Source organism: Papio anubis, chromosome 15, assembly GCF_008728515.1.
Source record: "Papio anubis isolate 15944 chromosome 15, Panubis1.0, whole genome shotgun sequence".
NCBI classification, from domain to species: Eukaryota; Metazoa; Chordata; class Mammalia; order Primates; family Cercopithecidae; genus Papio; species Papio anubis.
In genome coordinates, this window is record NC_044990.1 from 29,641,525 (window position 1) to 29,658,254 (window position 16,730).

General features: G+C 41.4%; 1 protein-coding gene across 1 annotated transcript in view; it reads right to left on the reverse strand.

Moving 5' to 3' along the window:
- Nucleotides 1–16,730, reverse strand: part of LOC101006944 (guanylate cyclase soluble subunit beta-2-like) — a 36,063-nt gene that overhangs the window by 5,207 nt on the left and 14,126 nt on the right. Inside the window, 7 exon segments of the mRNA XM_031655856.1 lie at nucleotides 23–174; nucleotides 3,104–3,258; nucleotides 9,647–9,793; nucleotides 10,375–10,523; nucleotides 13,872–14,087; nucleotides 14,090–14,113; nucleotides 14,116–14,193. Coding sequence (XP_031511716.1) covers nucleotides 23–174; nucleotides 3,104–3,258; nucleotides 9,647–9,793; nucleotides 10,375–10,523; nucleotides 13,872–14,087; nucleotides 14,090–14,113; nucleotides 14,116–14,193 — 921 coding nt within the window.

The window sequence follows — 16,730 nt, forward strand, 5'->3', positions numbered from 1 at the left end:
AAAGCTTCTCTTTTTTGCTTACCCTTGTGATCAAGTGGGGTTTTAGATCTCCCCATGATCTCGTCCTCTGTGGCATTCAAGTTCTGGATCAAAAAGTATGTGGTCATTTTCCCTTTACCTTTCACTTCGATTTCACCCCTCTCAATGATTTCAAACCCTTGATTTTTTAAGGCACTGCACAGAGAAAAAAAAAAATGCATCAGACATCAAAGATTGTGGGTCTGTAACTCAAGAGTTGGCTACAATGCAAAGGGCTACTCAAGAGGAAAAGTCCAGGACACAGGACACACAACAGCAGAGGAGGGAGGATCCCAGACATCAGCCTGCTAAAATGGGACAGAGGCCGTGGGGAAAGTGAGGATGAGATATTCTGAACAGGATGCCACAGGCCAAAAGAGAGCACAGGGACCCACCAGAACCCTCCCAAACCCTGCCACCAATTTTCCTCCCTCCAGCTCACCCCTCATCTGGGCATCTCTCACGTTGCTACACACCATGCTGTCAGTGCCCGTGTGGACACCACCTTTCATGGTTCTGCCACGTAAGGCTCTTGGGTATCAGTACTCTTCTTTCCATCTTCCCCAAGTGCACCATATACCCCACGCTTGCTACTATGCTCATCCTAACTACCCAAGCTTTCTCCACCATAATTTCTGTCTGCAGAGGAACTGAAGAGGAGGACTATAGGGTAGGGACCATGAAAAGAGACAGAGCTACAGAGTAATTACAAAATGTTTTCCTGTTTATTTATTTACTGGCCACCAAGTGATGTTGGAGAAAAGCCAAAGAACCACTCAAACCAACGAGGATTCAAATTCATGACCACCTGCCTCGGCAGTCCATCGAGCCTTCCCTTGTCCTTGGCCAGGTTGGTAGAGAGTTCAGACCTTCACCACACTCCTCATGTGCCTCCATTTGGCATCTGCTCCCCTCACTTTTATGCTGGTGGCTGTGCCTCCTACTTTATGCCCTGATTCATCTAGAAAATTACATTAATTACAAGTGAGAGCCTGTGACTTCTCACCCCATGACCACACCATCCTGTCCCCCAATCTCTGAGGATGAGGTATCTTTCTTGTCCAGGGGCTCCTCGCACATGCCCCCTTCCCACCACCTCTGGGCCTTGCTCCATTGGCCACCCCACCCTTATCTTCAGCTCCCACTCCATTTGCCTTTCTCCTTCTGCTTTTCAGTGTGCTTATGTCTCTTCCATCCTAAACAGAAGCAAACAAACAGCCTCTCACCTGCTTTAATCCCATAAAATTTTCTCTTCTTTTTATTCTTCAGCCCAATGTCTATCCCACCATTCTACTACAAAGACTTTTGAGAATGTCCCCAAAACCTCTAGTGAGTATTTTTCCGTCCTTATTACTACAATTGACACTTTTGTTCAATTCCTCCTTCCTACAGTCATCCACAAGAGTGCTTCTCACCCTGAACTCTCCTGGTCCTTTCTGACTATTTGTTCTCCGGTCTCTTCCCTGGGCTCGTCTTCCTTCTATGCCACTTAAATGTTGGTTCTGCACAGGATTCCTTTCTTTTCCCACTGTTCTTTGCATACTGCATCCTTCCCTGGGTTGATCCCATCAACTCTCATGACTTTAATTACCACCTATATGTTGCTTACTCCAAGTCTGGATCTTGAACAACTCAACTCCAAACTTCATCCATTCATTTTGTGGTACCTCTAGCTGAGTGTTCCACAGTTCCTTTGAACCCAATGTGTCCAACCTGAACTCATTGTCTGCCCCTGTGATCTGGGATACTTCTCATTTGTCCCATTGCAGATGGCGGGGCCACCATTCAAGCCCTAGTCACCCAGAATGGAGACCTGGGCTCCTCCCTTCTTCTCCTCCCCCATTTCTAACTAGTTTAGCTGGTTTTATTTTCCCCCATATTCCTACCACTAATGTTCTGATTCAGATCAAACTCCTCACAGGTCTCATCTATCTCATTTTTTGGTCCTCAAATATGTCCTTTCAGGGTCTCTAGAATGGTCAGTGTCAAATAGGACCCTGACCCTGTCACTGTCTTCAACCTCACACTCCTTGGGGGCTTTTCCTCACCTATGGCATAGGGCCCTTCAGCAAGGCATGTGCAGCTCTCATCACTCCTGTCTCATATTTTCCAATACAGAAAAGCTCAGGTGTTTATAGTTCTCTGCACCTCTTCTACATGTGAGCCTGTACCTGCTTTTTACTTCCAATACCCCAATTTTGGCTAAATTTTACTCTGGAACTCCTTTTTCAAGATTCAGCTCAGGAATCTCCTTCCCGAAGTCCTTTTTTATTACTGGGTCAAGCACCCTTGTCTGGGCTCTCATGGCACCCTCTGTGACTCCCTTGGGGATAAGAGTGCAGCAGTTAAAGGGAGGACTGTGAACCCTGACTTCGTGGGCTGCATGTAGGCTATTCTCCTTCCTAGCCTACCTGGTCCTGAGGCAAATGATTAACCTTTTTGTGCCTTTTCTTTCATGTACATAATAATAATGTATCTTCACAGAGCTGTTGCAACTGTAAATGAATTAACATATGAAAGAATTTAGAATAGAATGTGGCCTATTGTAAGTGCTCAAGAAACTGTGTAGTTTTATGCACATATTTATCATTGTACTCCTCTCACTTTAAAAATAATTAACTGCAACTTTTCTTTTTTCTTCTGCTAGACCAAAGGTCGCACCCTTTTTATATAAAAGACCAGAGAGTAAATATTTTAGACTTTGTACATCATATGGTCTCTGTTGCAGTGATTCAACTCTGCCTTTGTAGCATGACATCAGCCATAGACAATATGTAAATGAAAGCGCATGGCTGTGTTCCAAGAAAACTTTATTTACAAAAATGAGCAGCAGACTAGATTTGGTCTGTGGGGTAATAATTTGCTGTTCTCTGAACTAAACTACATGCTCCTTGAGAGTAAAAACTGTGTTACAGTTAGAAGCGCAACAAAATTTATTGTCTGCCACAATATCTTCTGAAAGCCATTGAGACATGGAAGAAAAAGCACGAGTTTCCTCCACTACCCCGTCCCATGGCTGCTAGGCACTCTATAAGTTCTGGAAAGAGGGAGGGACAAAGGAAGACATGAATAAATGGAAGGCTACCTGTAGGCTGTGGGGCTGAGGTGCACTTTGTTGGGAAGCCCATGACTTTCCATCCTAGAAGCTGTGTTCACAGTGTCACCAAACAAGCAGTACTGTGGCATCTTGTCTCCTACAACACCTGCTAAGACTGGTCCAGTGTGGATCCCCACTCTGATCTGTACAGAGAGAGCATCACTGAAAAGAGACCATCTAATACTCTTGCTTTTATTTGTAAGTTGATATATAATTTACATAAAATTTTTAAAAAACAGATAGTAAAGTGTTTAGCTCCCTGAGTTTTGACAAGTGCTTATATCCCTGTAACCACCAGCCAAAATAAAATGTAAACTAGTTCCATTACCTCACAAAATTATCTTGTGCACTTTCTAGTTAAGCTCTCTCCCCATCTTCTTCAGCAGAGATGACTACATTCTCATTTCTTTTTTCTCTTTTTTTTTTGAGATGGAGTTTCACTCTTGTTGCCCAGGCTGGAGTGCAGTGGCGCGATCTCAGCTCACTGCAAACTCCGCCTCCCGGGTTCAAGCAATTCTCCTGCCTCAGCCTCCAGAGTAGCTGAGATTACAGGCGCCCGCCACCACGTTCGACTAATTTTTGTATTTTTATTACAGATGGGGTTTCACCATGTTGGCCAGCTGGCCGGGTTGGTCTTGAACTCCTGAACTCAGGTGATCCACCTGCCTAATCTTCCCAAAGTGCTGGGAAAATAGGCATGAGCCACTGCACCGGCCTTTTGTGTTTATTTTACCAAAGAATGATTTGCCTGTTCTAGAACATCACATACGTACAATCATATAGTATAAACTGCTTTTTATCTGGTTTCATTTACTCAACATAATGTTTTGAGATTCATCTATATTGTCTTACATATCAGTAGTTCATTATTTTTATCACTGAATAGTATTCTATTGTAAGAATACACCACATTCATTATCCAGTCTCCTTTTCATGAACATTTAGATTATTTTTCAGTTTGAATCTATTAAAATTAAGGCTGCTATAAGCATTTCTGTACAGATATTTTTGTAGACACGTTTTCCTTTCTCTTAAGTAAATACCTAGAAGTGGAATTTCTGAGTCACAAGGTAGATACATAATTTTATTTTTTAACAAAACAAACAAAAAAACTACCCAGCAATTCTCCAAAGTTGTTTTACTGTTTTACATTTCTTTTTTTTTTTTTTTTTTTTTTTGAGACGGAGTCTCGCTCTGTCGCCCAGGCTGGAGTGCAGTGGCCGGATCTCAGCTCACTGGAAGCTCCGCCTCCCGGGTTCACGCCATTCTCCTGCCTCAGCCTCCCAAGTAGCTGGGACTACAGGCGCCCGCCACCTCGCCCAGCTAGTTTTTTGTATTTTTTAGTAGAGACGGGGTTTCACCGTGTTAGTCAGGATGGTCTCGATCTCCTGACCTCGTGATCCGCCCGTCTCGGCCTCCCAAAGTGCTGGGATTACAGGCTTGAGCCACCGCGCCCGGCCCTGTTTTACATTTCTATCAGCAACGCAACACTTTCAGATGCTCCCATTTTCACCATCATTTGGTCTTCTCCAGGGTGTGAAATGATATCTCGCTGTGGTTTTAATTTGCTTTAAATTGGTGACTAATGATGTTAAGCACATTGTCACATACACATTGGCCGTTCACATATTTTCTTTGGTAAAGTCTGTCCAATTTTTTGCCTGTTATAAAAATTGAGCTGTGTGTCTTTTATTGTTAATGTGTATGAGTTGTATACATATATGTATGTATTACGAATATTTTTATCAGTCTGTGGGTTTGTGTATTTATTTTCTTTAATAAGCAGAATTTTTTAATTTTGATGAATGTATTCATCTGCTTAGGCTGCCATAGCAAAATACCATAGATTGTGTAGCTTAAACCATGGAAATTATTTCTCACAATTCTGGAGCATGGAAGGCCAAGATCAAGCTGTGAGCAGGGTTGGTTTCTCCTGAGGCCTCTCTGCTTGGCTTGTAGATTGTCTACCTTTTTGCTGTGTCCTCACATGGTCCTTCCTCTGTGCACATGCATTCTTGGCGTCTCTTTATATCCAAATTTCATCTTCTTATACAGACATCAGGCACATTGCATGAGGGCTCACTCTTAAGGCCTCATTTTACTCAGTGGGCCCTAGCTCCAAAGACAATCATGTTCTGAGGTACTGAGTACTAGAGTTTCAAAATAAGAATTTTGGGTAGGACACAATTCAGCCTGTAACAACGAAATTTATCATTTTTTCCCCCTTCATGGTGAGTGCTTTCTGTGTCCTATCTAAAAAAAAAAAAAAAAAAAAAAAAAATCATTTGCGCCAAAGTCATGATGCTATTCTTTATTTCCATCAAGAGGCTTTATGATTCTAGATTTTATGTTTAGATTTGTGACACATATCAAAAGATCTTTTTGTATATGGGGTGAGGTAGAAGTGAGGTACATTTTTTCTTTCCATATGATATTCAGTGGTACCAGAATCCTTTTTTTAAAAACAGGTTGCCTTCCCCACTCAATTGTTTGATGACTTGGTCAAAAATCAATGGACTAAACATGAGTCTATGTCTGGACACTCTGTGCTGCTCCAGTGGTCTCTTTTTCTGCTCTTCTCCCAATCTAACTCTGTATTTTTTTACTGTTGCTTTAGAATAAGTCTTAAAATTAGTTGTGTACATCCTCCAATTTTGTTATTTTCTAAGATTGTTCGGGTTAGTCTAGGTTCTTTACACTTCCATATAAATTTTTAAATTAACCTATGACTATTTTCTAAGAAGCTTGCAGGGATTTTGTTTGGTATTCTGCTGAATCGATACATCAATTTGGGGAAAACAGACAGCTTAACTATATTGAGTTTTCCAATGAATATGGTGTATGTCTCCATTTAATTAGGTCGTCTTTAATTTCCCTAAGCAATATCTTGTAGTTTTAAGCATAGAGGTCATGTATATCTGTTGTTAGATTTATTCCTAGAAATTTAAATAATTTTATTTTCTTTTTATTTCATTTTTCAATTTTTTTGTCCTTAGCATATAAAAATTTAAATAATTTTCCTGTATTTATGCTATGACCTTGCTAAACTCATTTATTAGACCTTGTAGTTTCCTGTAGTTTGTATAAGATTTTCTAGGTGAACCATTATTTGTTCTGTGAATAATGATAATTTTATTTCTTCATTCATTTCCAAACTTAATGTCTTATATTTATTCTTCTTGCCTTAGTGCACTGGGTAGGGTTTTTGGTATACTTAACTAGAAGTGGTTGTCTTTGTATTTATTCTGCTTGGGTTTGCTGAGCTTTGGATATGTGCATTGATATCCTTCATGTTGAAAAATTCTTAACTATTATCTCTTGAAATATTTCTTCTTACCCATTCTCACTCTGTTCTCATTCTAGCATTTCAGTTACGTATATAGGAGTCCATTTGACATTGTCCTACAGATATAGAGTGTCTTGCTCCCCTTTTTCACTCTGTTTTCTTCTTTGAGTTTCAGTTTGGATGACTTCTATTTCTCTGTCTTCAAATTCCCTCATATTTTTCTCTATTGTGTCTAGTCTTTGTTAAGCCCATAAAATTAATTCCTTATTTCTGATTTCTGAGATCATAGTTTTCTATTAGATATAGATATAGATGTAAATATAGATAGTATGTATGTATTTCCCATATCTTCACACTTGTTTTGCCTCTTCTAGACTCTTTAAAATATTTATCAGACTTATTTTAAAAATTCTATCTGATAATTCCAACATCTAGGCTATTTTTGGACCTGCTTCTATTGACTATTTTCTCTATTGGCTATCCATTATATTACCATTTTCTTGATTCTTCTTGCATCTCATATTTTTTATTATTTAATTGAATGATCCATATTGTGGGTGAAAATACAGTAGAGACTGAAGTAGATAACATTTATCCCCCAGAAAATGTTACATCCCTTCAGAATTAGGCTGCTGGAATGGGGAGTAATCTAATCCATATTTGAGTTGGGTCAGGGCTTTTCTGGAAATAATGGTAGATTCCATGCACCACAGGTTTCAAATATTATGAAGGCTGAATCAGAACTTTCAGTACAGCAGAACTTAGAATCTGAGTACCAGCAAGGCTCTGAGGACCTTGAGTGCTGTACAGCCCATCCACCAGCTTTTGGAGTTGTAGGAGATCTCCTTCTGCAGTACAGTCCAACAGTGAGATTTTCAGAAGTCTCTTTGCTCTTCAGTCCCACCCTGGCTCTCTGCACTTTGGGAAAATTTTCTCTGCCATTCCTCCTTGCCCTCAGACTTCAAAAGGTCATTGTAGTGTACTTGGTGAAGATGAAGAGTACTTCAGTTGGATTTCTCTCGGTTATCTTACTCTAACATTAGCCTTTAATGGGCCACCGTTTTGCATTTGGGAAAGGCCCCAAACACCTCAGGGACTCGGGAGTTCTCTCAGCTCTCCTCTCCTGTCCTAGTCTTTGGCTGACTAACCCGCCACACTTGGCCTATGAGGAAGAGTTGGTAGATGGGTCCAGACTCTGTGTCTGCTGCTCTCTGGCATTGTAACCTGTTGTTTCAGCCCTGTGACCATTAAAAACCCACTAAAATTTAGACGGGCTTATCCCTACCCTCACCTCTGCAAGATTACTTCTTCTGCTGCCCTGCCAGGATTGAATGCAATTATGAGGGTCTTCTCTTTGAAAGAGTTTGTTACTACCTGGAATTTAGTTTACTTTGATTCCTTTGCTTTCTGGTGGGGAATAAAAATAAAAATTAAAAATTAAAAACTACTAGCATGGGAGCAACAGTCTCTTGCAGCTTTCTACATCCTAATCAGATTGCTTGTTGTTTTTACTTGCTAGATTTTCTTCTCCTTGAAATAAAATTATAACTTCCTCTAGAAAAAGAGGATTCTCTGAACCCTTCAAGGCACCTAGTAATACTGTCTCATACATGGACAGATCTCAGTAAATGTATATTAAAGCTATATGAATAAAATAATAGGATATCTCAGTGCAAAATAATTTTTAAAATGTAGAAATGGCAGCACAATTCTGTTAAGAGAGAAAGTGTTTCCAGTTCTTTCACCTACATCCTCGGATAAACCCATATGATATGCTCTTTCTGGTGGATATTTAATGATGCTCCTAATTATGTCCATATTCTTACCTTGGAATTGCTAACATCTTTTCCTGTTTTTTTCTTGGTAAATCCACCTTGAGTGTTTCCCAGAATTCACTGTCTATTTCATTCTTATTGGTATAGCATTATTTTCATCTCTAGTGCTATGCCCCTTTCATACACACATGCGCACACACACACATGTGCACACACACACTCACACACGCACACACGTGCATGCACACATGCGCACGCACACACGCACACGCACACATGCGCACGTACGCACACACGCACACACACACTACACTTTCCATTTTTATTTTTATTTTTTCACCAGTGACTTATACAAGGGTCCCTTAACTGAAACATTTATCTCTTATCTAATGTTCTTATATCTCTTCCCTCATTACCTCCCATCCTGATTTTTTATTTATTACATTGGATTTTTATTCCACTGATGCACACGGTGTTTGCAATGAGTCATTATGGCAGCTGTCTTGTTCTTGTGACTATCTAAGGCCAGCTTCTACTTAGAAGACTACAGTGAATGCTGTAGCCATGAGCTGCACTGCTCAATGCTGTAGCCATGAGCTGCACTGCACTGGTCAGAGTAAGTGCAGCACATTTTCAGACTCTCCTGTAAAAAGGTTATAATGTGGAAAAATCATAGTCCATCTTATAATTGGCTTTATTTTGAATTGACTCATTTATTTTGAATTTCTGATATTAGCAAGAGAAGGATCTAGAAATCAAAGGCAGACGGACGCCACTCTCAGCCATCCCAGGAGCATTAGGATCTGCTGAGCCAGCGGAGGAGGACATTCATTTTTCATCTCCAAAACTGTTCAACTTTTAGAGTGTGAACAAACTTCCAGACTTGGAAACATACTTTTCTGTGAGAAAGGCGAGCAGATGTCTCGCTAGTGGCCACGTGGTGGAAGGAAAGCCATTGTGAATATCTTATGGCATCACGGTGCCTGGCCTGCTGACTGCAGGCAGCTTCACACCTCAGTCTGAGTTCTGAACCTGTCAGATGGCATGTTGGAGACACAATTTCATAAGCAGGAAAAGTTGGCTGCTCAGTAAACCTGAACCACTTGTTGAAATGCTTGAACAAAAAAGCAGGAATTATAAATGAGCTGGGTTTTAAGATGGATTGAGCCCTGCTAGATAAATAGGAAGAACTGCTCAGCACTGTCCTAAATTACTGACAAAGGAAGCTTACAGTCAATTGTAGGAAAACCTTGAGCACTACAGCCTCCTCTGAAATTCGAGAAAAGTTGAGACTATAGTAGCCTTAGGAATATCTCTATTAGGAACATATGCAAGCGAAGAAAAGGACTAGGATACATTACCCATTTTAATGACAGCAACTTACCCAGTAATCACCTAAGCACATAAGCAGAAGTTTACTTTTGTGTGTGAGATGTTTGGCATTAAGCCAAGTACTCAGTCGCCCTCTACCTGGATGGGTTCTCCAGTAACAGGATTCATCACTTCCTTTGCAGAAATTCTCATCCCCAAGGCAAAATTAGCCACTCTTTGAGCATGGCTTCCAGTAGGCACTGGTAATCCTTCTACCACCATATATGCATCTCCTATTGTTTCTACCTGTCAGGAAAAAAAAAAATAGGTATTCAGAGGGTTTCCTTCATGCACTAAACATGTCACTATGCTTTTTTTCATTTTGCATATATTGACAAAGGGACTATATTAAAGCTGGTGATTGATTCTTTGCTAAGGGTATGAGGAGCATGAGGGAGGAAGTGAGAAGGAAAAGGACTCAGGAAACAACCATAAAAGAGCCAAAAGGCCTTTCTGCTTTGGGTGGAAACAAATTCCAGAGAAGAGGAAGGTCCTGGGGTAGTCATGTGATGCTATATATGAGATAACACATTGTTTGGATTCGACTTTCTGCTGAATTTAGGAGTAGGAGAACGATGCTCTAGGGCAACAGTGTTTGCCCTTCAAGGGCACCAGAGTGCCATCTTAGCACTGAGTATTGTAAAAAGAATTCCTAAAAACTAGAATTCCTAAAATACTTCCCATTCCCTTTCAGCTCTTATTCTGAGCCCACACTCATCCACACCAAACCCCAGACCAGTGAAGACAGAGGCAAAGGAAGACTTAGAATCAAGCACTTGCCCTGCGTGAGCACACTGTGTAACACCCCACACTGCACAGACGCTTGCTTTATAGACTGCGTGCACACTGGTTAATCTGTCAAACTTGGAGTACATGGAGTTCAGCATGTTCACTATGTGTATAGGTTCACAGGCAGCACAGATGTCAGTAAATGTCACCACATCGCTGAAAAGAATCGTGCAGCTTTTAAATTCTCCTACAACAGAAACCAGGTATCAGTGAGAACCAAGGAGATAGACTAAGAAGTTCATGAATTCTGGATTCAGAGGCCCTTTGAGAATCAAACCTGCCTGTGGCTTGTGGGAAAAGGAGCCAGACACCATTCCCCATTCAGCATCACTCAGCAAACGTTTACTGAGTGCTCGCTGCAAGCTAGTCACACTAGGAGAATCATATCACAGGGGGCAAGCAGACCAGGCCCTCGCCCCCAAGGAGCCCGCAGTCGAATGAAGGAGACAGAAAAGTGAACAAATGCTTCTAGTAAGATGCAACCAGTGCTGTGGGAGGACAGAAAGGGTCCCTAGTAAGTGGACCAAGCAGAGCCTGAGCTACAGGAGACATGGGGACAGGGCCGACAGAGACTGGTCACTGTGAAGTGGTAGCTCCCCGTCTTTGTATGGCAGGGAAGCTACCTTGTCCTTAACACTTGTTTGTAAGTCATGCCCCTGATTCCACCTTGGCCCCCATTCATGCTAACTTCCACATAGCAACCAGATGCCCTGTTTAAGTCAGATCTCCCATTCTTCAATCTCCAATCTTTCGTGATTCCATCATACTGAGAGTGCAACCCAATGCAACCCAGGCCTGACCATGGCCTACAGAGGAGACACCCCACCTCTGTCCCTGCCACCTCTCTGACCCTATGTCCTTCCGGCTCCCTCCACTCTGGCCACACTGGCCTCATGGGGTTTCTCCAACATGCCAAGTGCCTCCTGCCTTCGGGCTTCTACACCTAAAAAAAGAGGTGTTTCCTCTGCCTGACAGTTTTCTCAAATATCTACAGGGCCTGTTACTCACATTTCAAATGTAACCAACTCAGTGAGAATTCTCTTGACCACCCTGTATAAAATAGCCCCTAGACTGGCTATCCTCTTAGCTTGATTGCCTTCCACCCACTCCATACACATGTGACGTTATGTATATATATGTGTGTGTGTATGTGTGTGTGTGTGTGTGTGTATATATATATATATTTGAGACAGAGTCTCGCTCTGTCATCCAGGCTAGAGTGCAGTGGCACGATCTCGGCTCACTGCAACCTCTGCCTCTTGGGTTCAAGCAAATCTCCTGCCTCAGCCTCCCAAGTAGCTGGGCTGTCCTACAGGCACACACTGCCATGCCCGGCTAATTTTTTGTATTTTTAGTAGAGACAGGATTTCACCATGTTGCCCAGCTTGGTCTCAAACTCCTCAGCTGAGGCAATCCGCCAGCCCAGCCTCCCAAAGTGCTGGGATTACAGGCGTGAACCACTGCGCCTGGCCCGATATTTTGTATGGAATGGTTTATTTGGTCTTTGTCTACCTCTGCATTAGAATACAAAGCTCCATGAGATGGAAGACTGTCAGTTTAGATCTCTGCTGTATCCCAAGCACCTAAAGCAGGGCCTGGCACATAGTAGATGCTCAATAAATATTAAGTGAGTGAATCAATGACTCCTTGAACACAGCCGGGTGCCTACTTTGTTAGTTAAGCCTCTAGTTGTAATTCCCTCTTCGTGGAACTTTCTCTTCTCCTTGGCTTCTGGCCTATCATCCTCTCTTCATATTCCTCCTAGCTTTCTGATCTCCTTGTTTTATATCTTTCCTTGGCTTCTCAACCTTCTTAAGTACTAGATGTTCCCTGAACAGTAATACTCCACTGTCTTCTCACTTCCTGTCCTCTAGGTGATCTTATCCACCATTCACAGAGTCTATGATTAACCCCGCCCACATTGCAATAACTCCCAGATGTATAGCTCCATGCCACAATGTTCCCTTGAGCTCTCACTAAGATTCCTACCTCTGATCATCCTATGTGGAGTATCCCACAGACATCTCCAGCTCAGTGGTTTTAAAATAGACCTTATCATTCTCCCCCAACCCTGCTCTTCTTTCTGGCCCTGCCTTACGACAAATCATCCCATTTTTCCATGCAAGAAGCCTCAGACCCATGCCTGCCCCCTCTGTCTTACCGTCCCCATCTGGTCAGTGGGGAAATCCTGCTGATTCTTCCTCAGGCTGCCCTAGTTCAGGCCTCTACCATCAATCAGCTGCGCCCTTACGGGCTTTCAGCCCCACCTCACGCATTCACTACACTGCAGCCCAAATTGGATTTATAAAACTCATCATGTCACTTCCATAATAAGAGAAGAAACTTCAATGAATTCTCACTGCCTACAAAATAAAAGACAATTTCCTTTTCCTTAACAGTCCAGATTAATCACTGCATCACCTGAACCTCACCCTACCCACTCAGCCTCACCAGACCCCACTTTTCCACATACCTCATGCTCTGGGAACATGCCCCATGGTATTTATTTGCACCTTTGCTCTTAGTAGCCCATTCTCCAGAAATGCCTTTTTCCTCTTTGCTTGCTGAAATTCAGCCTCAAGGCCCAACTCAAGTGTCACACACTTTTGAGAGGTACCTCCACAACCCCAACTGGCCACCCTATCTCTTTCTCTCCTGACATCTCTTTATTATTAATTTCCTTGTCTCCGTGTTGCCATAGCACCTTATGTGATGGAAAGAGTATGGATTTTGAAGTTAGATGGCCTTAACACAGTTACTTTCCAGCTCTTTCACTTATCAGCTGTGCTGAATGTCAATTTGCTCAGCATTATGGCATGGGCAATACCTCCCTCATAGAAATGTTGAGAAAATTTAATGAAACAGCACATGTAAAATGTCTAACACGGATCCTGGCACAATAATTTCTCCTTAATGCAGATTAATTTCTTTTCCATTGGTCATTTCTACATCCATTAATTTATTCTGCATATATCTATCAAACTCACAAGTCTGTAAACTTCTCTGTGTCCCCAGATCTGGAACAGCACCCTAGCACAGAGTAAGTTCACCAGGCGTGTCTGGTGAATGAACACAGTCCCGTGACAAATGGAAAGTGAGTTCAGGGTAAACACGGCATCCCTGCCTCCATAAATAGCATACTGTCCCAGAATGATCCTCAGAGGAACGCTGTGATTTAACCGGTGTGCAAGTGTATTATTTTTAGTTACAGTTAAGAACCCTACTCATTGTCACTGAGTAATGAGGCCAGTCTCAGGGTACATCCTTGCATTCTTAGAGAACCTAATGTGTGTGTAGTTGACAACCATTTTTATATAATTCATGTTTTACTCCTGTATTATTTTTATTATTATCAATGTAGAGAGAACAAAGCTGAGAATATACAGGTGGAGTAATTATCCCAAGATCATGTCACTTACAAGTAACAGAACCAGAATTCAAAACCACTTCTGTCTGGCTTCAAAACCTGTGGCCCTGACCACTAAGACATACCACCTTCTGCTCAGAGGTCCCCGTGCAGGAGAGGGTGCCTTACCTGCAGACACCTTTTTGCCCTCCCTCAACTGGTTGGCCACATGTTTGGGCAGCATGGCATAAAGCAAGGTCTCTGTTTTGTTCTTTTCAGTGGCCACGTGCTTGGAGAGGACCTGTAGCTCTTCCTTCTTCTTCATTTCCAGCTGGTTGGACAACTCTATCTTAGCCAGCCACTGCTGGTTCAGGAGGATGAGATCCCTGGTGGTGTCATCGGGTCGATGTCAGAAAGATGCATATTGAGTCTTCCAGCTCGTACAGGCTGCGGAGCTTCAGAGAGCACAGGTACACCATGCACTGCATGGACTCCATCCAGATCATCTGGCCTTGCCATCATAGAGAGAAATGCAACAATATTGTATGTCACCAGTAGGGGCTGAGACGAGCTCGCTGGACAACCAATCATCTCCCACACTGTGTGCTTCTAGTCACTGCACAGTCACGCTCCTTCTCTTTTACCCAAAGTCCATGAGACCTTATTCATCTCCCCTCTTTCCCCAGCAGCTCTGTCCATTGCCTCCATTGAAGTGGCTCCCATCTGTCAAGGGCCTCCATGCTACTGATACCAACACAAGTTTCTTGGATTTTTCTTTACTCAGCCCTTCTGCTGTTTGATGATGTTAACCAGACCCTCCTTCCTGAAATCTCACTTCCTAGGACTTCTCTGCACTGCTTTCTCTCTGAGATGTCCCCTAATTCTTTGAATTTTATTTACATTATTTTAATCTCATTCCTTAAACGCTAGTGTTCCTGAGGGTTCTGTCTTGGTATTCTCATTTAGCATCACACAGCTGCATCCTACACCATGCTGACTGAATCTGAATTTCCAGAGAAATCTTGCTTCCTGAACTCAATATGTGTATTTCTTTAAAAATAGATATGTTTGTTGTTATTGTAAAAGCAGTACACATTCATTGCAGAAAACAAAAAAAAGTGAAAGAAAATAGTAAAAATCACCCACAATCACACCACATGGATAATTACTGTTAATATTTTGTAGTACATCTTTGTTTTACAAAAAAGATGTACATGGCATCTTCTTTTCATAATCTGAATTTTTCACTTAAAATATATAACATATTCTTTCATAGTATTAAATATAGATATGCATCTTAATTTTTGCTGGTTACCTTGCTCATACTATTAAATAATAAGTTAGTATTGATTATGTTATATCTAGCTTATCATTGTATAAACAACATTGTGATGAATAAGCTTGAGGCAGTCTTTGTGTATAATCATGGCTAGTTAGTTTGTTAAAAGATGTATTCTTAGACGCGGGTTACTTAGAGAAAGAATATGCTCATTTTTAAGGCTTTTGATACATATTGCCAAAATACCCTCTAGGATGATTGTGACAATTAATAACTCCATGAACAGTGTTTTTATTTTTCTTCTGTTCTCCCTATCAGGTGTCTTGTTCATGGATATCTGAACTGAACTCATCTTCAATCCCCTCCACAAATCTTCTCTTTCTATTAGTTCTTTCATTACATATGTAGTTAGTCCCTACGATGAGCTAGGCATACCGTTTTAAGCATTGAGGATACAGCAGTAACTCAAACTGACAAAAATCCCAGCCTCAAGACATTATATCATGTCTTTTTTTCAGTTAATTGCACCTTCATCACCCAGTTACCCAAGCAAGGAAGCTAATAATTATCCCAATGATTCTCTTCCACCCCCTACATCAGGTCACCAAGTCCTGCCTTAATTATCTTGTGAGTTTATCCTCCAAATGCCACCCCAGTGCCACTGCCACAGTTCAGCACCTTAGAGCTTCTTTCCTGCACTCCAGAAGCAGCCTCTGTCTGGCCTCCCAGGATCCATTTTCTCTACACTCTGACCCATCCTTCACACACCTCCAGAGTGATCATTCTAAAATCAAATCTGATAATGGCAGACACTTCAACATGTTTCCAGCTGCAGGATAGAGTTCAAATCCTCATCTTGCCAGCCTCCTCTCCCATCACTCCACTCTACATCTCACTCAGGCTCCCAGAACATGTCATTCTCCTGTCAGACATCCCCCCAGCTCTGCCTGTGCTTATCCCTGGAATACCTAATCATCCCTCTAATAGAAAGATAGCTCAAAATGTGTGCCCTTTCATGGCATATACAAAAATTTGCTCAAAATGAATCAAAGACCTAAATGTAAGAGCTAAAACTATAAAACTCTTAAAAGAAAACATAGAAGAAAAGTTTCATAACATCAGATTTGGCAACAATTTCCTGGATATGACACCAAAATCACTGGCAACAAAAGAGAAAATAGATAAATTGGATTTCATCAAAATTAAAATCTTTTGTGCATCAAAGGACACAACCAACAGTGAAAAGGTAACACACAGAATACATTTGCAGATTATATATCTGATAAGAGGTTAATATTCAGAATGTATAAGAAATTCCTACAACTCAACCACAAAAGCAAACAACCCAATTAAAAATGGACAGAAGACTTGAATAGACATTTTTCTGAAGAATAGGTAGAAATGGCCATTAAAGATTCTCAATATCAATAATTATTAGAGAAACACAAATCAAAAGCACAATGAGAACACAATCAAAAGCACAACTTCACACCCATTAAGATGGCTACTATTTTTTTAAAAGCAGACAATAAGTGTTCATGAGGATGTGGAGAAACTGGAACACTCATCCATTTTGATGGGAATGTAACATAGAGCAGCCACTATGAAAATCAGTATGGAAGTTCCTAATTTTAATAAATTAAAAATAGAATTACCACAAAATCCAGCAATGCCACTTTTGGATATACATTCCAAATAAATGATGGCAGGGACTCAAAGAGACATTCACACACCCACCCTTATAGTAGTAGTATTATTCACAATAGCAA